Source organism: Carcharhinus amblyrhynchos, chromosome 6 (assembly GCF_965287045.1).
Source record: "Carcharhinus amblyrhynchos chromosome 6, sCarAmb.v2.hapA, whole genome shotgun sequence".
Classification (NCBI taxonomy): Eukaryota; Metazoa; Chordata; class Chondrichthyes; order Carcharhiniformes; family Carcharhinidae; genus Carcharhinus; species Carcharhinus amblyrhynchos.
In genome coordinates, this window is record NC_137329.1 from 74,356,551 (window position 1) to 74,381,847 (window position 25,297).

Below are 25,297 nucleotides of genomic sequence, written 5' to 3' on the forward strand. Positions count from 1 at the left end.
TATTGGGTGAGCGGTTCAAATCCCACTGCAGTAAATCTGGGCGATATCAGAAAATAAAGAGACCATAGCTGGTCTGCCCTAACTGCGACTTAAGCAAGCCATGATTGTGGCAAAAGGTTACAGATTTTAAGATCCCAGTTCTTTGGCGGATTAAAGGCATCTAGTGTTCCCACTCCTATCCAGTAGTTTCCCAGCTTTATTCTATGGCAACAATCTCCACACAGTGCTGGAAGTCAATCCATAATTCTCCTTTTTGGTAATCTCAGTGAGCTCATACTCTTTAACCTTCTGCAGTCCATTCAGCGCAGTGTAACTTGTGAACTCTGCTCTTCCAGGATCGCCAATCAGAATCTCTGAGCCATGAAACCTCTTGTATTCTGTCAGCCAACGGTGAAGATCAGCAGCAAGTTCTGCATCATAGAACATGTCGCCTAAAAGAATCACATCCCATTTTTCTTCCATTTTTCCAATTAAACTTGCCGTCACCACTGGTAGGGGGGGTATTTTGTTAAGTTCACAGTTCATTTCTATGGAGACTGCTGCAACTGGTAGGAGAGTGAAATAAAACAAGTTCAATCAAGCCACTAAAATACACTTCCTATGAAGCCCAAATCTATCCCAGTTTTGAATGTGTCCCCATATCTGTGACAGCTCTTTGAATATTTTCTCATTCTTCTGTATGGAACACAAGAAAAAGGCCATCATCTCACTGATTCCTCACCAGCCTCTAAGCTCACTCTCAATTGCAGCCTTTCTTGTTTTAATTTTATTTGGCTTATGTGCTACTCTAAAACTTGTCTTTACTTGTAAACTATAATTACGAACAAGGAGCACTAGGCCATTTCACCCTCCCCCCCCCTGCTCCTTGCTGAGCAACATCTATCCACCTCTGCCTTTAAAAATATTCAAAAGATCAGTTTTGAGTCTTGGAAGCTTTCAAAAACAACCTAGATGGGTGCAGGGAGAAGCAAAGTGTTAAGGATAGTTATAGGCTTTAGGATGCTGAAATGGGCAGAAGCATAGCAGATGGTGCCCAAGTCAGAGAAATGTTAAATAACGCATTTTGGCAGAATTACAATGGAGTGGCAGTATATTAGAAATAATACAATTATGAAACGCATAAATGATCAAAGAGAGCTATACACACATCCTTAAAAGTGGATGGGCAGGTTGATAAAGGTGGTTATATAAAGCAAATGGTATACTTGGGTTTATAAACAAAAAAAACAAATATAAAAGCATGGTGGCACAGTGGTTAGCACTGCTGCCTCACAATGCCAAGGACTTGGGTTTGATTCCCAGGTCACTGTCTGTATGGAGTCTACATGTTCTCCTGTGTCTGCGTGGACTTCCTCTGGGTGCTCCAATTTTCTCTCTCAGTTCAAAGATGGGCTAGTTAGGTGCATTGGCCATACTAAAATTCTCCCTCAGTATACCTGAACAGATGCCACAGTGTGGTGACTAGGGAATTTTCACAGTAACTTCATTGCAGTGTTAATGTAAGCCTACTTGTGACATTAATAAATAAACTTTAAAAAAACTGTGGGGAGTTTGTACGTTGTCCCTGTGAATTTCCTCCCAGTGCACCAGTTTCCTCCCACACTCCAAAGATATAAGGCTGATTGGCCATGCTCAGTTGCCCCTTAGTGTCAGGTGGATTAGCAGGGTAAATACATAGGGTTATGGGTCTAGGGACTGGGTGGAGTTGTCAGTGCAGGCTTGATGGGACAAATGGCCTATTTCTGCACTGTAGGGATGCTATGGTTCTAGCTCATGCTAGAACTTAACATCACTAGTTAGGCCTCAGTTAGCAAACTGGAGACAATTCTGGACACCACATGGCATGAAAGATAGAAAGGTCTTAGAGCACATGGGGGCATTTATCAAGACGTTCCCAGGGGTGAGAGACCTCAAAGGGGCAGCACAAGTATGATGGGTTGAAGGTAGCCTCCTTTGCTGAATGTTTCTATGATTCCAACATGGTGAAGAGCCATTCTGTCCATCAAGCTAGTTCTGCTGTTCAATCAGATCATGGATGATCTAAGCTTCATTTCCATTCACTGTACTTGTCTTTATCCTCTGTCCTGTGATAGCCTTACCCAACAAGAACAATCAGTCTCTGTTTGGAAAATGTCAAATGCCCCAGCTTTCGCTACCTTTTAGGAAAAGGCGTCCTAGATTTCTATTACTCTAGAGGAAAAATGCTGCAGTATGGGTTATGGATAGAAATGTTGGCTATGTTTCAAAAAAATTTGTTTTCTCTGATAATGGCTGAGAAGGGAGGTAGTGGAAAATTACATTAATAAAAAAATGCCAAAAAAGCATGGTACCACCTGCTCAAAGGGATATTTTAATCCAATTTCTTGCAATTCAGTTATGGCTATGCCTTTAAAATACCAGAGTTCTGGTGCGTAGTCATTTGATTTTGATTTTAAACAGAGCTTGAGTTAGGTGCTGTGTGGTGCAGAGTTGAATAGTGATTCACTCTTCTGCTGATTTGAATTGGCAGCCAATCCACTCATTTGCTATTCAAAAGCTTGGAACAAGTTCTCAAATCAGCCTGCTGATATACTGTTGGTATTTGTACTAAAATTGTTTTTTCTTTATAACAACCTGGGAGTGACCATGGACTACGTCTATCTATGCTGTAGAGATGCCGGCGTTGGACTGGGGAAAACACAGTAAGAAGTCTCACAACACCAGGTTAGAGTCCAACCAATTTATTTGATAGTAATCTCACAAGTTTTCAGAAACGGTGTTCCTTCATCAGGCGTGTGGAAGGTTCTGATCAGAGAAGGGCATATAGAGTCACACTCTTAAATAAAGTCACACACTGTGACTTTATATGCCCTTCTCTAATCAGAACCACCCCAAAGATGCGCTCTTAGGCTGATAAGTGTAACAAATTGTCCCTAAGTTAGTCTTCCCTCAATGTGGATGCCATAAGCATCGACAAGTGTCATGGGTGGAGAGGGGACTCATAATGTTAAAATGGCGGCGCGGGCTTGTTGGGCTGAAGGGCCTGTTTCCCGTGCTGTGTTGTTCTTCGTTCTTTGGTTGCCCCTTTTCTTTTTCATTCTGCTTATTCACCGGGTTTTTGCCGATTGTTTGGCCATCAAACAATGCCTTGGTTGATCTCCTGATTCACTAAGGCCAGGAATTTCCAGGCCCATTTACTGTGGGCGTGAACCTCGCTTGCTATGGCTGGGAACTGTCACAAGAGGGCTGTAAGGGGATTTGCATCAGGGAGATTTCAGAATGAGATCTTCCCCACCCTCTGCCAGTGATGTAATCAGTTTAACATCCAATGAGGAAGTGAACCTGATTTCTATCAATTTAAATAGATATAAATGTGCAGAAATGGTTTTTACAATGTATTTTCCAGGTTCCCCGTATGTTCCCTCCCTGCCACCATGATATCACACCAGCAGGAATCAACAGTGGTTTCCAAGTCGTGAGGACCACACCGGAGGTAAGAAGGTGAGTTTAGCCTGGGGGGATGGGAGGGTGGTGTGTGTGTGTGTGTGTGTGTGTGAAATAGCTGGACAGTGCCCTGGAACCATCCCCTGGCACCATGCCACTCATAGCTGCCAGGCTTCAGAGGGTGGGACCTCTAAAGAACCCGATTGAGGGCTTCCCATTATGTGAAGATGGGAGGCAGCGATGGTGGACAGTTTGCAGGGGAAGAGGGAAAGCCCGCATTGAAGGGTATGGCAGGGAAGGGGGCTCTGATGCTTCGATTCCAAGATGATGGGGGAGGGGGATCCTTAACTACAATTGGAGACCTCAATGGAGCCAAGCTTGCCAATACCTTTAGGCTCCATGACAGCATCAATCATGCCCCTCCCCTCTGCTTTTTGACAAAGAGAACTTCTGGAGAGAAAACCGGCCGGTTTCGCTGGGGAGAAACACACCGGTTTTCACTCACAATCTGACACTTTCCTATTCTTCAATAAAAATTTCACCGTAAAGCTTTCATTCTTCAGAAGGCAAAATGTCCCATCATTAATAACTCAGTTTCTATGCTGAATACAAATTGCATATTTTGTTTAATTGATGTATGGCAAGATGCCCACTTCTCTGAGTTACATGTTGTAATTTAAAGTCAAATCTGTTCAATTTGCATTTCACTGGTTATTGTTATGCCTGAACGAGGAGTGACATTTTTATTTATTTTCACCCTAAACTATTATTTTTGTGAGTGATTGGTTTAACCTCTGCTGCCGAGTTAAACATTAAATGGCAGATTTCCACTGGCGCAGCCTTTTTATTGTGATGGGCCAGTTGGCATCCATCATCCATGACCTGACTTGTGCCCACAATTACTGGTGAATGCTGGCATTTATCAGTTACTTAACAGCTTGCTTGAAGCCAGCTGCCTACAGTCACTTCGATCAATTAAAGTTACTTCCCAGTATTACAGCTTGGACAATTTCTCACCATGAAAATACTGTTTCCATAAAGAGTCTTGGATGCATTACATATGCCCATACATGTGCCATGTATTAGTTTGCCTGCCCAGAGTTAACAAGTACACCTCAACCACACTTTGTGATGTGGATCATGTCGAAAGTCTCATATACCAATGGGTTCAGGCCAAAACGATTAGACTTATATCCAATTTACTTAACACACGGAAGCCAAATGACACAAATGAATGAATCAACATTAATTATAAATAAGAAAATTGAGATTGCGGCAGAAGGGATTTCTCATTTAATCTAATTTTTTGAAATTTCTGGATACCAATTGTTTGTGCCTTTGTAGACCCACCATATGCAAAGTTATATGTGGACATAGTGAATCTTAATACATTTCAGAGATTCGATTATCCATGAAATATGGGTCAGTACATGGATCAGAAATCAGAAATTAGTCATCCATAAGTAAAGAAACAGCAATAAGAATTATCATGTAGAGTTTAAAGTTTTAACGTTTATTTACTGTGACACGAGTAGCTTTACATTAACACTGCAATAAAGTTACTGTAAGAATCCCAGTCTCCACATTCTTGCACCTGTTCAGGTACACTGAGGGAGAATTTAATATGGCCAATGCATCTAACCAGCACAGCTATTGGACTGTGGGAGGAAACCGGAGCGCCCCAGAGGAAACCTATGCAGACATGGGGAGAACGTGCAGAATCCGCATGGACAGTGACCCAAGCTGGAAATTGAACCCGGACCTCTGGTGCCGTGGGTCAGCAGTGCTAATCACTGTGCCACCCATAGCCAATGATGAGCTTTGTGCTCTCAGTTTCTGGTTTCTGAATGACTGCAAATGCTCTGATTATGTACAAATCATTTAGCACCTTGACCAGTTTCTTTAATCAGGCAGCCTGGGCTACTCTTGCAGGTTAACTTGATTCTGTGTTTGGTACAAAAAGGCAGCTTCCATTTTAGCTATTTTAAAATGATTGGCAGTAAGATAAACTAAGATTCTCGCAGTTACTTCCAAGTGGTATGTTTGTTTTTGAGGCATGTTGACACTGAACTATGGGTGGGATTCTCCAATCTTGTTTGCCCCATCAATACCGCCAGCGAGAATGGAGAATTTGGCACTCAGCCAAAATTCCATTCATTGCAACGGGACTGGAGAATCCCAGCTCTGAGCGAGGTCGAAGAATTCCGGCCATGTGTCTCTTTTTTTCCAATGAAATACTTAGAGAAAATGTAAATTATTCAATTTTGATTTTTTGGTAATACAGTGCCTCAAAAGAATGAGCAGAATTGTGCACAAATTGAGCTTAAGAATAGACAAGCGACAACACTAGGATAATGAATTGTCTCTTGATTACAGTGCAATTATACTTTATGGTAAAACTGCAATTAAGAAGAAAACATTTAAAATAGACAACATCTAAAGAGAGAAAAACCGCAAGCAATGCTTAGCGCTGAATTTTCCAGCCCTTCCCGCTGGTGGGATCTTCCGGTCCAGGCAAAGGCAACTCTTCCCATGGTGGGTTCCCCGGTAGAGGGATGGACAAGCCACACAAAAGGCTGTAGATATCAACAGGACCGAAGGTTCCTCCAGCGACCTTTGGCAAACCACCTCTGCCGCAGCAGTGTGTCGGGGGCGGGGGGGGGGGGGGGGGCTGCAAAAAATCCTGCCCCGAAGTTCAAGACGTGAGAACAGAAATTGGTAAGTCTAATCAGATTCAGCAATTCAAAGTTTGATGGTGGGCAAGACAGGAAACATGAATCGAGAAAGCTAACTCCTATTACAGTGCTAATGGGCTAAATGGCCAGTCAACAATGTTTTGTGAAACGAAAACAGAAAACGCTGGATAAACTCAGCAGCTCTGGCAGCATCTGTGGGGCAACAGAAACAGAGTTTTTAAGAATATTTATTCCTTTCTTAAAGTTACAAAGTCAACATGCAGAGTGGACAAGACAAGCCCTTAATCCATTTCCTTACATGCTCCAAAAAAAAATTCAAATTGAATCCAATTCACGGTCTCCACAAGAGAGACATACAAGATCCAAGCTGACAAGATAAGGTATTGCACCTGATCTTGGGCTTAGTCTCATGCTTGATCTTAGCCAAAAGAAGTTAAACACGTAAGAGTCCATATGATCCTTTTACAGAATTGAAGAGGGATAGAAATGAAATAAAGTATACAGTGAGGGGGGATGGTGGTGGTGGTGGGAGACAGAATGGATGGTCAGCGATAGAGCCCTGAAAGCTTGAGGGTTTACTATCAAATAAACTGATTGGACTTTAACCTGGTGTTGTGAGACTTCGTACTGTGTTTACCCCAGTCCAACGCCAGCATCTCCACATCATGGTCAGTGATAGGTCAGAGCTAAGGAGTGATTGACATAAATGTTATGGACTTAAGACAAAAGTGGTGTTAATTGTGCCATTGTAAGGAACAACAATGTGCTAATAATAGCATTAAGGGAAGATAGCGGAACATGTTACTAGGAGAACAAAGGTCAAAGCTCAGTGCGAGCAAAAAATAAATGAAAAATAAGTGACAGGTGGCCCTGTGGGAGAGGGGCTGAGGTTGTACTGGGACAAAAGCCAGGGGAAACAGAATAACATAGAGGTATTTTGAAAAAAAGGAAGTGAGACCTGTGAGTGACAGGCGTGCATCATCATTGGGGCAAGGGCGTTCAAAGTAATTGAGAAAGGTATTCAAAAATCTAACAGCAGGACATAAAATAAATGTTTCAGAATGGAGGTAAGGAAACAGAAAAAGTAGAACTAAGGAGAAAATAACATGGTAGAATTCTGAATTATAAAAAAAAGCCAGAAACACATGACAGGTCTGTCAACACACACAAAGGAAACTGTTCTGCAAAATGGTGCATACTCTAAAATGTCACTATACCTCCCTTACTCTTTCTAGAAGCTGACAGGATTGTCACATACATCTCCAACACTCCGAGAAACTTTCCTCATAAAAGGGAGAGGTAGCTAAGGTCTAAAGTTGCTAAAATCAATCTAAAAATCAGAAGACAACAGAATGCCCAGGAGAAAAGTTAAGAAGCTGATTCTGAAGACTGCGTTGAACTTTTGGGAGACATGGTGCACATGTGGTTAGCACTGCTGCCTCAAAGCGCCAGGGACCCGGGTTAGATTCCCAGCTTGGATGACTATCTGTGTGGAGTTTGCACATTCTTCCTGTGTCTGTTTCGGTTTCTTCCGGGTGCTCTGGTTTCCTCCTACAGTCCAAAGATGTGCAGGTTAGATTGACTGGCCAGGCTAAATTGCTCCCTTGTGTCAGGGAGGTTCATAAGGTAAATACACGGATAGGGACTGGGAGGGATTGTTTCTGATGTAGGCTCAATGGGCTGAATGGCCTCCTTCTGCACTGTAGAGATTCTATAGTTCTAAATGCAGAAAGGCTAGATTAGGAATGGGAGATAGAATTAAACAGGGAGGTCAGGAACATACATGTGGACTGATTGAAGTGTCAAGAACAACATTACTAAATCCTCACTCAGTACATGACACAGTGAGCAGTGATGACAATCCATTCTAGTCTCTCTCGGCTGGATTGTCCGGGGCCCTGGACAATTGTGTGGAAAGAGGTAAATCAACAGGCGTCACATTTGATACTGTTGTAGAGGAAAATGGCAATAGTAGATCAGCTGGAAATAGGGATGACAGGAAATAGGGGTGACAGAAGAACAAGAGTAAGAAACTTCTGGGCACAGTAATCAAAGTGAAAAGCCTGGAAATAGGGTGGATGGATAAGCTCGAGAGACTGAGAAGGTTTAAGTGCTTCTTTATGTACATGTCTTTCATCGTCTACTCGACAAGGATCTCTATCAGCTGAAGAAAAAGAGCAGTCCAGAAACACGTTATAAAAACTGGAGTCAATCAGATGAGATAGATTGAAAATATTAGAAGAAAACTGTGGGCAAGGCTTCCAATTTTTGCACTTAATCCTGAAGTAACTGAGCTTCCAGGCAGTGGAACACCCACACACTGGATGGCTATTGTTGTGCACATGTCCTAATGGCAGCATGGTGGTAACACTGCTACCTCACAGCGCCAAGGACCCGGGTTCAATTTCGGCCTCAGATGACTGTGTGGAGTTTGCACATTCTCCCCATATCTGCATAGGTTTCCTCCGTGTGCCCTGGTTTCCTCCCACAGCCCAAAGATGTGCAGGTTAGAGTGACTGGCTATGCTAAATTACCCCTTAATGTCAGGGGGATGAGTAGGGTAGATGTGTGGGGTTGCGGGAATAGGACCTGGATGGGATTGTGGTCTGTGCAGACTCGATGGGCCAAATAGCCTCCTTCTGCACTATAATAATTCTAATAGATGCAATCGTGTGAGCATAACCTAACCACCTTTGATTTAACATTGTGCTCTGGGATTAATGGCTTTTAAACCCTGAGTTACTCTTGCTTGCAGTCAGTTTCCGTTCATATTAGTTCAATAGGATCATCAATTTCTTAAAATAAGCAAAATACTGCGGAGGCTGGAATCTGAAACAAGAGTAGAGAACACTGGAAGAGCTCAGCAAGTCTGACAGTATCAGAAAAGAAACAGGAGTTAATGTTTCTCTTTGTCAGAACTGAAAGGAGGGAAAATGTAGAAACTGTAACAAATAGTCACAACTTTAAACAGAAGTCCTGATGTGGGAGGAGGAGGGGGAGGGGAGAGCGTGCATTGAGGCAATACATGCCTGGAATGTTTTTTAAAAGAGAGGGGGTTAAAATGGAGCAAAAAGATCAAAATCTAAAGTTGTTGGACTCATGTTGAGTCTGAAGGTTGGAGTGTGCCCAATTGGAAGATGAGGTGTTGCTCCTCCAGCTTCTGCCAGGCTTCACTGGACCATTGCAGCAAGCCAAGGACAGACATGAGAGCAAGGTGCTGAGTTAAAATGGCACCCAACAGGAAGGTTGTGGTCATACCTGTGGACCAAGTGAAGATGTTCCACAAAGCAGTCATCCAGTCTGCATTTACTCTCCCCAATATAGAGATCACATTGGGAGCAGCAAGTACAGTGGACCAAATTGGAGGGAGTGCAAGTGAAACATTACTTACCTAAAAGGGGCCTTAAAGGTGAGGCAGGAGGAGGTAAAGGGGCAGGTCGTAGAGGTTTACAGCATGGAAACAGGCCCTTTGGCCCAACTTGTCCATGCTGCCCTTTTTTTAAACCTCTAAGCTAATCCCAATTGCCTGCATTTGGCCCATATCCCTCTATACCCATCGTACCCATGTAACTATCTAAATGCTTTTTAAAAGAGAAAATTGTACCCACCTCTACTACTACCTCTGGCAGCTTGTTCCAGACACTCACCACCCTCTGTGTGAAAAAATTGCCCCTCTGGACACTTTTGTATCTTTCCCCTCTCACCTTAAACCTGTGCCCTCTAGTTTTAGACTCCCCTACCTTTGGGAAAAGATATTGACTATCTACCTTGTCTATGCCCCTCATTATTTTACGGACCTCTAAGGTCACCCCTCAGCCTCATATGCTCCAGAGGAAAAAGTCCCAGTCTATTTAGCCTCTCCTTATAACTGAATCCATCAAGTCCCAATAGCATCCTAGTAAATCTTTTCTGCACTCTTTCTAATTTAATAATATCCTTTCTATTATTGGGTGACCAGAATTGTACACAGTATTCCAACTGTGACATTACCAATGTCTTGTACAACTTCAACAAGATGTCCGAACTCCTGTATTCAATGTTCTGACCAGTGAAACCAAGCATGCTGAATGCCTTCTTCACCACTCTGTCCACCTGTGACTCCACTTTCAAGAAGCTATGAACATGTGCCCCTAGATCACTTTGTTCTGTAACTCTCCCCAACGCCCTACCATTAACTGAGGAAGTCCTGCCCTGGTTCGATCTACCAAAATGCATCACCTTGCATTTGTCTAAATTAAACTCCATCTGCCATTCGTCAGCCCACTGGCCCAACTGATCAAGATCCTGTGCAAATGGAGATAACCTTTTTCACTGTCCATTATGCCACCAATCTTGTTGTCATCTGCAAACTTACTAACCATGCCTCCTATATTCTCATCCAAATCATTAATATAAAAATGACAAATAACAGCGGGCCCAGCACTGATCCCTGAGGCACACCGCTGGCCATAGGCCTCCAGTTTGAAAAACAACTCTCTACAACCACACTCTGGCTTCTGTCAAGATGCCAATTTTGTACCCATTTAGATACCTCACCCTGGATCCCGTGAGATTAAACTTTATGCAACAACCTACCATGCGGTATTTTGTCAAGGTGTTACACTGTCTACGACTGCAAGGGAAGGTGCTGTGGGAAGGGGATGGGGAGTGATGGAGGAGTAGATCTGGGTGTCACAGAGGGAGTATTCCCTGTGGAATGCTAACAGTGGGCAGGGGGTGAGGGGAAGATGTGATTCATGGTAGTGTCATGCTGGAGTTGGCAGGAAATGACAAAGGATGATGCTCTGAATGCAGAGGCTGGTGGGTGAAAAGTGAGGACAAGGGAGACTCTATCATAGTTTTGGGAAGGAGCGGAAGGGGTGAGAGCAGATGTGCAAGAAGTAGGTCAACCTATTCAAACCTCAGTTAAGGGAATAAGCAGACATGTCAGAAATACATTTTTCAAAAGTGGTATCACTAGAACAGATGTGACAGAGCTGGAGAAATTGGGAGAATGGGATGGAGTCCTTACAGGGAGCAGGGTATTGGGGTAGCCGTGGTATCAATATCTTCCTCAATTATGAAGGACAACATTGACCAAAGTTCGGTTGAGTAAGATACCAAAGGGTCCTTTCCACCTCCTGTATGTCATCACAGATAGTAAATGTTCATTGGCAATGTCAGTGGGAGTTAAAAGAGGTTCAGAGCAGTAGAGGGTGATAATGAGGAACAGAGCTATTTACCTAACTGTTCCAGCGGTCAGCTGGGTATGGTGTGGACCTGCATAATAGGATAGAATGGGATATGATCATAGGAACAACAAAACACATCCATCATACTGCTTGTAAAAAAACTCAATTAGTTTAAGGCTTAGAGAAGCTAGTGCTATTTCAGAGGGGAATTATCAATTATTGATGAGAAAGCAAGATGACAGTGCTTGTGGCAAATACCGGACAACATTAAAATTCCTTATCATTCCTACATATCTGGTCCGGATAATTCAAAAACACAGAACAGCTACTGTACCAAACATCACAGGAACGCTGCAGTCACTCATTGAATGAAAGCACAGAGACTTATTCTGCTTCTGCATTAAGAATGTAAGTTATGTGAAAATTGTTCTGGTTTCCTGCCAAGAATGTAATTGTCATTTTTTTTTCTCTTTCAAGTTCCTACAGTTCCCAAATGGCCTCATACCAGCTTGCCTCACACTGAATAGAACTCAGGCTCTACCTGTACTTTCATATACCTCATGCTGCCATTAATAGGAAATTGTTTTATTTCTAATGACTGCCTATCACCCACGTTTACTTTGTTTTGCGAGGCTAAGAGAAAGAACCGTATATTTACGTTTGCTTTAATGCTGTAATTATGAAAGCTTTCCGCACTAATTAAATGCATTTTCTCGTGCAGTGCTGAGCACTGGGACCTCGGGTTCAATTTCCGATCCTTATTAAGTTAACTGCCTTCAAATGTGACAGCAATTCAGGTGCTGCAATTATCCACTTCATGAGCTCTGCAAAGGGGATTAAAATATATCACCCTGGTCCCTATTACTGGACTACTGACCAGCGGGTAGAATCAGGCTCAAAGCTGATGCCTGACTTGCTGAAACTTTGTGCCAACATTCAGCAATGAGGTACACATGCAAAGATTTGACTGGGGGATACTGAAGTGGAGAGCAGTTGCCATTTGCAAGGCCACCTCACAATTTTTAGGAATATAGGTACTGGAGTTCAGCTTCTCAAGCATGTTCTGCTTTCCAATTCATTCACAGCTGATCTGTACCTCAGTTCAATTTACCCAAATCTTCTCCAAATCCTTTCATTGCCTTGATAGATATGATCTTACTGAATGGTGGAACAGTTCAAGGGGCCGAGTGGTCTACTCCTGCTCCTAATTCGTATGTATCCTCGAGGAACAAAAATCTATCAATCACAATTTTGATAGTTCCAACCGATCAAGCATCGGAAATTGGACCCAAGGCTTTCTACACATTGTACATCAGATTTAGTTCTGGCTACGGCATGGTGGCACAATGGTTAACACTGCTGCTATCTCATAGCTCCAGGGGCCTGGGTTCAAATCCTTGCTTGGGTCACCATCTGTGTGGAGTTTGCATGTTCTCTCCATGTGTGCATGGGTTTCCTCCAGGTGCTCCAATTTCCTCCCGCAGTCCAAAGGTGTGCAGGTTAGGTGCACTGGCCATCCTAAATTGCCCTGTAGTGTCCCTGGATGTGTAGGTTAGAGGAATTAGTGGGGTAAATATGTGGGGTTATGGGGATAGAGCCCAGGTGGGATTGTTGCCGGTGCAGGCTCGATGAGTCGAATGGCTTCCTTCTGCACTGTAGGGTTTTTATGATTCTACACACACAATTACATGTCAGCTTTATTTTTCAGTTCCTTCCTGCTTACCTGGGTCAATGTCATTGGCAAGGACGTGTGTCGCTCTGCTCATAGAAGCTGCAATGGCAGAGGCACCACAGCCACTTCCTAAGTCCAACACCTTCTTTGCCTTTGTGACTGCAGGATTATCCAGAAGATATCTAAGAACAATGTTTAGAACATGTGAGTTAGGACTCTTGGGCTCCTAGTGTCTCTGCATCATCGTGTCATCACAAGAGAATTTTCCCTCATTACCAACTTACATTTTTCGATGGTGTATTTATTCTTGGGAATATCTGGCATAGCTGCCACTGGCTCTAAGAGACCTTTTCCTCCAATTCCTAATGTCCATGAGCAATGATAGGCTATTCAATCGAGCTTGATCCTTTCCTCATCCAATGTCAACACTTGATACTGGGTGACTAACAAAGGATCAAGAGCGAAGGCTCTTACTTCCTCCTCTGTAGTCCAGGATCACTAATGCCCAAAATGCACTGACCACTGATAAAGTATTCACATTGTTATGACTGGGATGGAAGGAGTGTGCGGTTTATGTGGCACCACTACTTCACAGGCACACCATTAATTTAAAACTTTCATTCACTCGCCAAATTGGCCAGGTGTTTACCTTTGCTACTGTTATACTCAAGAAAAGGGACTTGAACCAGGCTTTTCAATAAACTCAGCATGATTTATTATAAACCTAAACTTATTTTTAACTAGCTGCAAGAACCAGTTCATACACAATTGAAATCTGGAAGTGTAAGTATCTATCTTTTCTTGAAACAAAATCCTAGCATGTGTGTGCACACACAACAACAAACAAAGATAGGTCTCTGCAGACATCGGCTTTAGATCGCAGGCTTTATAAAATGAAGGATAAAGTTTGCAGGGTTTTGATGCTGTTGATCTGGAATTGCCTCATGTTAAGATGGGTCACTGGTTCCAGTAGATGTCTGGTGGTTCTCACCAATGGAGTTTTCGGCATGGAGGAATATATGGATATATTATAGAGCTGGATTTTTGTCTCAACTTTGCACATTTCCAAAAACAGACAAGTTACACTCAGATGAGGATTCTCTGGCTACAGGTTAATCACCACACATGGAATTTCTGACATGGCAAGGAAGAAATAAGTTTGGCAAGAAGTAAAGGCCTGAATTTAATGCTCCACTGGCAGGTTTTGAGGCAGGGGGTGGAGAGTGAAATGCATGAATGGGATTGCCTCCATGATTCTGCCTGCTCCAACCTGGTGATTTTATGGTGGGGTAGGCAGGGCCTCAGACAGGAAGCCTGCCCTTGTCCCAGTTAAGGCCCAAAGTGGCCACTTAAGGGCCTTTACCCACCCTGCCTCAATTTCTAAGCTAGAGGGCGCCACAGAGATGAAAAAGGGAAATAGAAAATATTTAAATCCTGAATTATAGGTGCAAAGGTTAGGAGGCACCTCCATCAGAAGCTCCCTTGTGACTGGGGCACCCTCCCCTCAGGAACCCAGCACCACCAGCCCTCCTTCCCACCCCCCAACCTATCCACCTATGCCCCCCTCATGAACCACCCAGGAGTTCCTTACCCACCCTCCCTGAGAACCCTGTCACATACCTGGCCTCCAATACCTCAACACTTAGGTCCAGGCATGTTTCTACGATGCCTCTTCCAGTCAACTTCAGTGCTATGCCTGGATGGACTGGAGAAATATCAGCCAAGCTAGTTAGCTGGCAGTTCTCCAAGGTGGGACTTCTGTCCAAGCGACGATGGTAGTCCTGCCCACAGCGTGAAATGGCAGCAGGCCTGTTGGAATGGGTGGAGCTGTGTTCTTCACCAGACTCACCAGTTTGTTTGGAGGTTGGGGAGGGGGGAATCGAGTCCCCCGCTATCCTAAAAGTTCACACCCGAATGTCCAAATAATACTGTATCCTTCCATATTTCAAAAGGAAAATATAGATTTTTTTAAGATATGGTGTTCCCAACAATATGTGACAATGTGTAACCTTGGCTAAGTGGCAGTACTCCCACCTCTGAATGAGAAAGTTGTGGATTCAAGCCTTCTTTTTGAGACTTGAAGTCAAAATCCATGCTGACAATCTAGAGAGTATCTGACCCTGATGGGGTCCTCACTTGGAACAGCATTAAACTGAAACCCTATCAGGCCTCTCAGGGAACATTTAAAAAAAAATCCCTTGACACCTGTAATAACTCGGGAAGCCCAGCTGGAAAGGAACATAGTTTATTACAGGATGCAAAGTAAAAACACTCCCATGGTGTACACACACGGTGGACTACGGTTCAGCAGACCCAATCCGGGGCCTGCTTCATAAAAATGAGTTCCAGCTGGGCAGGTCACTACCTGTTGCCAGGGGAACTCGTACTCAATGACCCCACAGGGAGATCAATCGATGATTCCCCATCGACCTCGTGGGGGTTAACACAACACCATTCTAAGAGGCAATGTGGAGACGCTGGTGTTGGATTGGGGTGGGCACGGTAAGAAGTCTCACAACACCAGGTTAAAGTCCAATAGGTTTATTGTGACTCACCTGATGAAGCAGCAGCACTCAGATAGCTCATGATTCTAAATAAACCTGTTGGATTTTAACCTGGTTGTGAGACTTCTTACTATTCTAAGAGGACCAGAAGAGTTCTTTCAGTGTCCAATTCAATATTTATTCTGCGTATCACCCTTAGCAGAACTCTCATCCGAGTCAAGAAGGTTGTAGGTTCAAGCCCACTCCAGAATCTGGGCCTAAATTCAAGGCTGTCATTCCAGTGCAGTGCCAAGGGAGTGCTGCACTGGTGGAGGTGCTATGTCTCAGCTGTGATGTTAGACCAACGCCCAGATGGTCTCTCAGCTGGAAGTAACAGACTCCACGGCACTATTTCAAAGAAGTGTAGGGAGTTATCCCCAATGTCCTGACCAACATTTATTCCTCAATCAACATCACAAAAACAGATTATCTGCTCATTGTCATATTCCTGCTTGTGTGTTTTATGCAAATTGACTGCTCTGTTTCCTTCATTACAACAGTGACTACACTTCAAAGATATTTCATTGGCTATAAAAGTGCTTTGGAGCATGGTTGTAAAAGCTGCCAAAGAAATACAAATCTTTCATTCTCAATTAACTCAAAACAGATGAATATTTAATTATTTTCACGTAGGAGTTTCAAAGTGGTTTTACCTTAAAAGTATTGCTTTGGAATATCCCATGGTCATGAAAGGTGTAATAAATGTCTAAATCTTCCATCATTTTCATATTGCAATTTTTACTTACGTTTTATAAAGTGTTCTTGACATAAATGGATCCACTCACAAACATTAGAAGGACAAGTTGAAAAGGAAATGGCTGAGTTTCAAGGGGGCACTAAAGGCAGTCTGAAAGGTAAGTTTTGAAAATACGTAGAGAGGTATCAATGCTAAGTGATTAAATAAATGTTATTCTCAAGGAGCAGAGTGTTTCAGGCATGTTTATTTTGCAATCTATTGCCCTATGTAAGGAGACGGCAGTGGTATAGTGGTATTGTCACAGGCCTAGTAATCCAGAGATCTAGGGTAATGGTCTGGGGATCCAGGTTCAAATCTCACCATGGCAGATAGTGAAATTTGAATCCAATAAAATCTAGAATTAAAAGCCTGATGAAAGATTGTTGTAAAAACCTATCTGGGGAAAGAAATCTGCTGACCTACATGTGACTCTAAATCTGCAACATGGTTGATTCTTAACTGCCCTCTGAAATGGTCAAGCAAACCATTTTGTTCAAGAGCAATAAATGCTAACCCAGCCAGTGATATCCATATCTCATGTATAAATAAAAAAATACCAATTCTACTACTGAGCAAATGTTTTTGTCTGGTGTTTCAATAAAGCAGAATGCTCTTCTGATGGCACACTTTGGTCCATTTCCATTGCTAGTAATTTCCAGAACAGGTCGCTAGTCTCCCGCCAAGAATGCTGCATACTTGGAATGTATCTTTGTATCAACAGATCTCCCACTGCATTGCTCAAAAATGCTGTTTTCCAAAATCATGGAATATTATCAATAAAATCTCACAGGTAGTAAGTGTAACATATAAGGGAGATACAAACAGTATGCTAGATGAAAGATAAATATTCTGAACTGAAAAACATGAAGAAGTAAAACTACAAGGTCCACATTTCTGGAATGTGTGTGGAGAGAACATTTTGAACTATATAACACCAAGGTGAAATACTGGTGGTTACAGCTAACAGTAGAACTCCATATTGTGCAAGAGTAAGAATGCTAGGTGGGAAATTAAGTATATTATTTTTTAAATTCTCAGGTTAAGGGAATCGCTGACAAGGCCAGCATTTATTGGCCATCCCTTTCTGTTCTTCAGAAAGTGGTGGTGAAATTTCTTCAGTCACCACTGTCTTTATGGTGAAAATGCTCCAAATATGGTGTTAGAGAATGTCAGAATTTTAACCCAGTGAGAATGATAAGTATGTATTTGTCTGAGTCAGGGTGATGTGTGTTGGAAGGGAACCATGAGATTATAATGTTTCCAGGCTCCAGCTGTCATTGTCCTGCCAAGGTTGTGGGGTGTTGGAGAGAAAGTACTTTGCAGCTTTAAAGTAAGTTGTTTCAAGTGCAATTTCTTTCTATTCTGTATAAATACATCAAACACATTGAAGAATTCATGCAAAGGTATGAATTCAGGACTTTATAAATTACTTACTAATTCCAATATTCAGCGTCTAATTGTCAAACTTGCTTCAGCTGCTTTTTAAAGTGGCCTCCAAACTTGATATTTAAACAAACTCAGTGCCAAGGCAGAAGGAGATAAGTTAACCTCAGTGGATGTTATCAGCTTCAGTCTTTCCGCACCTTTACGAATGCATTAAATTGTGCAGTCATCATGAATACACAGCTTCTTGTGTTAAGCAGATAGGCCTGAGGGTATAATCATAGAATGGCTGCAGCATGGGAGGAGGCTAATCATCCCATCGTGCTCATGATGGCCTCTTCATGAGCAACACAACTAGTACCCGCACTCCTCACTTTCTCTGTAGCCTTGAAAATTGGTTCTCTACAGGTGCTTATCCAACTCCATTTGAAAGTTCCAATTGAATCTGTCTCCACCACACTCCCAGAAAGTACAGTCCAGAGCACTCAGAATAGTTTTCCTCATCTCACCATTGACCTTTGGTGTCCTCTGATTCTCAACGCTTCCTGCAATTTCTCTGTACCTTCGCTGTCCAGACCCCTCATGGTTTTGAATGGAGAAGAATCCCAGCTTCTCCAAATATATAAAAGTTCCCCATTCCTTGAACCATTTTTGTAAATCCTGTTTGTACCCCCCTAAAGCCTTCACGTCCTTCCTGAAGTTGCTGTTGATTCTCTTCCCACACCTAGTGGTACACAAGGCTCACTTTCATATGATTCCATAGCAAGTTTTACCTGGATCCTAAGATGTAGAAACAGAAGTAGGCCATTCAGCCCATCAAATCTGCTCTGCCATTCAATAAGATCATGACTGATCTGAAACAGATCAGTTGCCAGAGGATTATAGCTTGAGGGGCACCATACCACACTGACCGTAGCTCACCAAAAGTCTCTGCCACTCTTACTGCTTGCCTTTGGTATGTTTGGAAGGATTTTGCAGGTTGACATTCAACCTGTCTGGCTGCATTATGAACACACTACTCTTGACCACCAGGTCCTGGGATGGGATGCGAACCCAGAGCTTCTGGCTCAGATGCAGAGCCTCTACCCACTGTGCAACAAGACCTCCCTTCGTAAAGTTCAGGGTTAGAGTTGAATATAATGCTGCAGCTGAGACCAAACCACTTTTTTATTAAGGTTAATTCTAACTTAATTGCTTTTATACTCTATGCCTCTATTTATAAAGCCCAGACCCCCTATACCTTTTAACCACTTTTGCATTGCCCTGTTACATTCAATAATTCATGTACATATACTCCCAGGATTGCACCTGTGATTTTATATTGTATTTTTAACCCACGGAAAGCGACTGGCCCAAATGGGGTACCCGGTAGAGCACTCAGATCCTGTGTGGATCAGCTGGCGGGGGCATTCAGAGACATATTCAACCTCTCTTTACAACAATATGAGATCCCTTTTTGCTTCACGAGGACGACCACCATGCCGGTACCTAAGCAAAACCAAACAGCATGCCTTTATGACTATCGACCATCCATCATTACGAAGTGCTTCAAAAGGCTAGTTATGGCACAAATTAATTCCAGCCTCCCAGAGTGCCTGGATCCACTATAGTTTGCCTATTGCCGCAACAGGTCCACAGCAAACACCATCTCCCTGGCCCTGCACTCAACTCTGGAACACCTAGATAACGAGGACATCTATATCAGACTCCTATTTATTGACTACAGCTCAGCCTTCAACACTATTATTCCCACAAAACTTATCTCCAAACTCTCTGGACTGGGTCTCAGCACCTCCCACTGTGACTGTATCTTGAACTTCCTACTCATAGACCACAATTAGTAAGGATAGGCAACAACACTACCTCCACGATCATCCTCAACACCAGTGCCCCACAAGGCTGTGTTCTCAGCCCCCTACCATACTCCTTATACATCTATGACTGTGTGGCCAAATTCCCCTCCAATTTGATTTTCAAGTTTGCTGACAACGCCACTGTAGTGCGTCAGATCTCAAAAAATGACGAGACAGAGTACAGCAATGAGATAGAGAATCTGGTGAACTGCTGCGGCGACAATAATCTCTCCCTCAATGTCAACAAAACGAAGGAATCAGGAAGTGTAGAGAACATTCTGCTGTCTACATCAACAGGGATGAAGTAGAAAGGGTCGAGAGCTTCAAGTTTTTGGTGTCCAGATCACCAACAACCTGTCCTGGTCCCTCCATGCCGACACTACGGTTAAGAAAGCCCACCAATGCCTCTACTTTCTCAGAAGGCTAAGAAAATTTGGCATGTCAGCTATGACTCTCACCAACTTTTACAGATGCACCACAGAAAGCATTCTTTCTGGTTGTATCACAGCTTAGTACGGCTCCTGCTCTGTCCAAGATCGCAAGGAACTACAAAAGGTCGTGAACATAGCCCAATCCATCACGCAAATCAGCCTCCCATCCATCAACTCTGTCTACACTTCCCACTGCCTCAGCGAGGCAGACAGCATAATTGAGGACACCACGCATCCCGGGCATTCTCTCTTCCATCGGGAAAAACATACAAAAGTGTGAGGTCACATACCAACTGATTCAAGAACAGCTTCTTCCCTGCTGCCATCAGACTTTTGAATGGACTTACCTTACATTAAGTTAATCTTTCTCTACACCCTAGCTATGACAGTAACACTACATTCTGTACTCTCTTGTTTCCTTCTCTATGAATGGTATGCTTTGTCTTTATAGCGCACAAAAAACAATTTCACTCCATGTTAATACATGTGACAATAACAAATCAAATCAAATTAAATATTGCCTCTCCTAATTCTTCCTACAAAAATAGAGCCCTTCATACTTCTCTGCATTAAGTTTAACCTGCCCCTTCCACCAGCCCGTCTATGTCCTCTTGAAGTCTAACACAGTTCATAATACTTCCAAGTTTGTGTCATTTCACATTGTGAAATTGAACTCTGAATATTCAGGTCTAGGTCATTAATATATATCAAGAAAACCAGGACTGATCCCTGGGGACCTTCACTGTATATTGGCCTCCAGCACAAAAACCAACCACAACTCTATTGCCAGTCTCCATCCTGCTGCCACTGTCCCTTTTCAAGTCTGTTGGCAAGCCTATCATACGGCACTTCTTTCAAATGCCTTGTGGAAGTCAATGTACATCACATCAACCACATTACCCTTATCAATCTCTCTGTTACCTCATTAAAAAACTCAGTGAAGTTAATTGAACACGATTTGTCTTTAACAAATCCACGCTGGCTTTCCTTAATTAATTTGTACTTGTCCAGGTGACTTAAAGCAGTCTACGTTCCTTTTTCTACGTGCATGAGATTATGCTTCGGTTTGTCAATAGCATTAAGTAATTACCTTTCTCTGAATTGAAGGATACTATAAATATTAAAAGCAACCAGTAAAGCCATCTGCATGCTAATATAGAGATCCAGCAAAGCAGAGGTCAGCTCCAAAAAAGTTGGCAGTTTCCGCAACCAGATGAAACTTTAAAATAGGTTTGAATATAAGCCAATACATGTCACGACAAATGGTTACATTAGTTTTTGTTACAAAAGATGTCACAATACCCATCCTTCTTTCAGTCCAAGGAAAAAGTTCATAAAAGTTTCACTGAGGAAATGCAAACACTGGAACACAACATTGGTAATACACAAGACCATAAGATGTAGAAGTGGGTCATTCTGCCCATTGAGTCTGCTCTACCATTCAACGAGCTCATGACTGATCTGATATAATCCTCAGCTTTACTTTCCCGCCTTATTCTCCCATAACCCTAGATTCCTTCATTGATTAAAAAATCTCTGTCTCAGCCATGAAGATACTTAATGATCCAGTCTCTACAGCCCTGTGTGGTAAATAATTCCACAGATTCACTACCCACTGAGAGAAGAAATTCCTCTTCATCTCAGTCTTAAATGGGCGAGCCCATGCCTGAGATTATGTCCTCTGCTCCTACAGTCTCTCTCAAGGGGAAACAACCTCAAGCCCCGTGAGAATCCTATATGTACCAATAAGGTCACCTCTTATTTCAAGTCAGTCCAAGGTCATGTTTCCCTTGAAATCTTGGCTTTTTAACCTGATAAAACTTAATTTTATGCATTTTTATATATCATAATTGGTATTTAACTTAAAAATTAAGGAAAAACAAAATGAAATTTGGATTTTCCACAAACCGGAACAGTTACCTCAGCAGTTACTGACCCATTACTGTCCCAGTTCCAGCTCCCACATCAGAGTCCATTTGCCCATTCTCAACACAGTTCAAAGAAACACTAGCCCATCCAACTCTACACTCTTTCTGGTAGTAACGTTTGGCTTTTCAAACCTCCCAATGGCATATATTCCCCTTGTAATTTTTCTTCCTCATCCACTACCTGCTCAAGCAGGAGCCATCATTCCGCCTCCATGTTAAACTGGAACCTTTTGCCACTTCCAAACCTCTCATTTCAAGATGGCACCAACCTTTTGCTGGAATTTATGTTACCATTCTTTTGATTTTCGTTTCAGTAAACATCAACACTCTCTTGCTACTCTGCTAGCTATTCCATTTCTCTGACATTCAAAACCACCTCTTTTACATTACATCTGCTTCCCAAATAATTGGGCCCAACTTCTACCAATCTTTCCCCTTCACTGCAACTGATGTTGTTAGAAAGGTAGCAAGCCTGAGGATTAAGAGTGGTTCAGAATTCAGCAAAGGAGGACCAAGAAATTGTTTAGGAGGGGAAAAATGGAATATGAGATAAAACTTGCAAGTAACATAAAAGCAGACAGTAAAAGTATAAGTATATAAAAGTAAAAGGTAAGTATGTAAAAAGGAAAAAGATTAGTGAAGACAAATGTAGGTCCCTTGCAGTCCAAAATGTGAGAATTTATAATGGAGAACAAGGACATGACAGAGCAATTAAACAACTACTTCAGTTCTATCGCACGGAGGAAGGCACAAGTAGCTTTCCAGTAATGCTGAGGAACCAAGGGTCTAGTAAGAAGGAGGAATTGAAGGAAATTAGTATTGCTAAAGACATAGTGGTGGAAAAATTAAGAATTGTGAATTGGTTAGCAGACAGAAAACAGAGAGTAGGAATAAATGGTCTTTTTCAGGAGTGGCAGGTGGTGACTAGTGAAGTCCCACAGGAGTAGTGCTTGGCCCCAGCTATTCAAAATATACATCAATGAATTGGATGAAAGAAACAAAAGTAATATTTCCAAATTTGCTGATGACATGAAACCTAGTGGGATGGTAATTGGTGAGGAGGATGTTAAGAAGCTTCAGGATGATTTAGACAAGTTAAGTGAGTGGGCAAGTATATGGCAGATGAAGTATAATGTGGATAAATGTGAAGTTATCCACTTCACACAGAGAAACAGAAATGTGATAGATTGGAAAATGTTGACATAGAAAGGAACCTGAGTATCCTGATACGCCAGTCACTGAAAAAAAGTATTCAGCTACAGCAAGCAATTGGGAAAGCAAATGGTACCTTGGCCTTCGTTACAAGAGGACTTGAGTTCGGAAGCAAGGATGTCTCACTGCAGCTGTACGGGGCCTTGGTGAAACCACACCTGGAATATTGTGCACAGTTTTAGTTTCCTTACCTAAGAAAAGATATACTTACCATGGAGGGAGTGCAGTGATGGTTAACCAGACTGATTTCTGGAATGGCAGGATTGGGTGGAGTGATTGGGTCGATTAGGCCTGTATTCACTGCAATTTAGAAGAATGAGAGAATATCTCATTGAACTGTATAAAATTCTGACAGGGCTAGACAGACTAGATGCGGGGATGTTGTTTTCCCTGGCTGGGGGGTCTGGAACAAGGGATCACTGTCTTAGGATATGGGGTAGGCCATTTATGATTAAGATGAAGAGAAACTTCTTCACTCAAAGGTGAAATTCTCTACCACAGAAGGCTGTGGAGGCCAAGTTACTGAATATATTTAAGAAGAAAATAGATAGATTTCTAGACTCTAAAGGAATCAAGGGGTATGTGGACAGTGTGGGAGTATGGCAATGAGATATAGGATCAGCCATGATAATACTGAATGGGGGAGCAAGCTCACTGAGCCAAATGAACTAACCCTGGTCCTATTTTCTGTTTCCACCTCTTTCATCATCCAGGAAGCTCTGGCTTTGCTGTTCTTTACGCTATTACTATCCCACTTCATATTAGAATAAGTAAAATTTCCCTTCATCACAACTCAATTGTTTTTATACTTCCATAATTTCACTGACAATTTGCTCCTATATATCTTCTCCACTACCTGCTGGCCTATAGAATAATCCAAAAGTGTAATACTACCCTTGAGAAGGTGGTGGTGAGCTGCCTTCTTGGACTGCTGCAATCTGTGTGGTGTAGGAACACCCGTGGTGTTCATAGAATCCCTACAGTACTGAAAGAGGCCATTCGGCCCATCGAGTCTGCACCAACCACAATCCCACCGAGGTCCTATCCCCATATCCCTACATATTTACTAATCCCTCTAACCTATGCATCCCAGCACACTAAGTGGCAATTTATCATGGCCAATCAACCTAACCCGCACATCTTTGAACTGTGGGAGGAAACCGGAGCACCTGGAGGAAACCCACGGAGACATGAGGAGAATGTGCAAACTCCACACAGACAGTGACCCAACCCAGGAATCGAACCCAGGTCCCTGGAGCTGTGAAGAAGCAGTGCTAACCACTGTACTACTGTGCCGCTCCATGTTGCTGGCGTTGCTGGGAAGGAAGTTCCAGGATTTTGACCCAGTGACAAGAGATGGAATGGCAATAAGTCAGGATGGCGTGTGACTTGAAAAATGGGCAGGTTTGGGTGCAAAGTATTCTTGGATAAGAAATGTTCAGGTTTAATAGGGAATGAAAGAAAGGAATTGGTTTTCTTTCTCTCTTGTTGGACATGATGATTGCCTGGCACTTGTGTGGAATGAATACCCTCTAGGGCATCCTCTCTCTCCAGCTCTGTGATAGTCTCCTTAATCAATGCAGCCACTGCTTCCTTTCTTTCATTACGTATTAAATCTGAACATTTCTTATCCAAGAATATTTTGCACCCAAACCTGCCCTTTGTTAACTCAGCTGTAGAAATCCCATTGGTAGGTATTCTTGCTGGCCTTTGGCTCCCCGATTTTGATGTGGGATTTTACAGCCTCACACATCCCGAAACCATAGGCCAACAGACTTTCCATGTTTCGTCCCCTTGCACACTCCAATTCCCGTGGCGGGCAGGATGTAAAATTAAGCCTTTATCCTCAACTTGCCATGCTGCCTTGCACACGAGAAGGACCAGTTTGAACTGCTTCTGATGCACATCAGTCTGTGACACAGCTGTGAAATGTGCCCCCTGGAAAATTTGCACATGGCAATTAGTTCCCAGTTAATTAGTTCCTAACTCTTTACAGATAATACAACAATATCTAACACCACCATTAGATTGCAACTCAAATCAGGTAGATTCAGCTGTTTTTGAAAATGCATTCCAACTTTGCAAGTATCCCAGTTTTTACAACACCTTTTCACCCCACATGATCTCAGCCACACTTTCTCAAGCAAATATTTTGACACCTTTGCTCCATTTATCCAACTGGATTTACAGTTTCGGAACAATGGATTGAGAAATTGTGAAATGTTACAAACTGCAGCAACTTGTTCTGC

General features: G+C 42.6%; 1 protein-coding gene across 1 annotated transcript in view; it reads right to left on the reverse strand.

Moving 5' to 3' along the window:
• Positions 1-24: 24 nt before the first annotated feature.
• The window catches only part of etfbkmt (electron transfer flavoprotein subunit beta lysine methyltransferase), a 30,108-nt gene continuing 4,835 nt past the window's right edge, over positions 25-25,297 (reverse strand). The window contains exons 2-3 of the mRNA XM_080190661.1: positions 13,014-13,144; positions 25-545 (exon numbers count right to left, since the gene is read on the reverse strand). Coding sequence (XP_080046787.1) covers positions 202-545; positions 13,014-13,144 — 475 coding nt within the window. The 3' untranslated portion in view covers positions 25-201. The remainder of the gene's footprint in view (positions 546-13,013; positions 13,145-25,297) is intronic.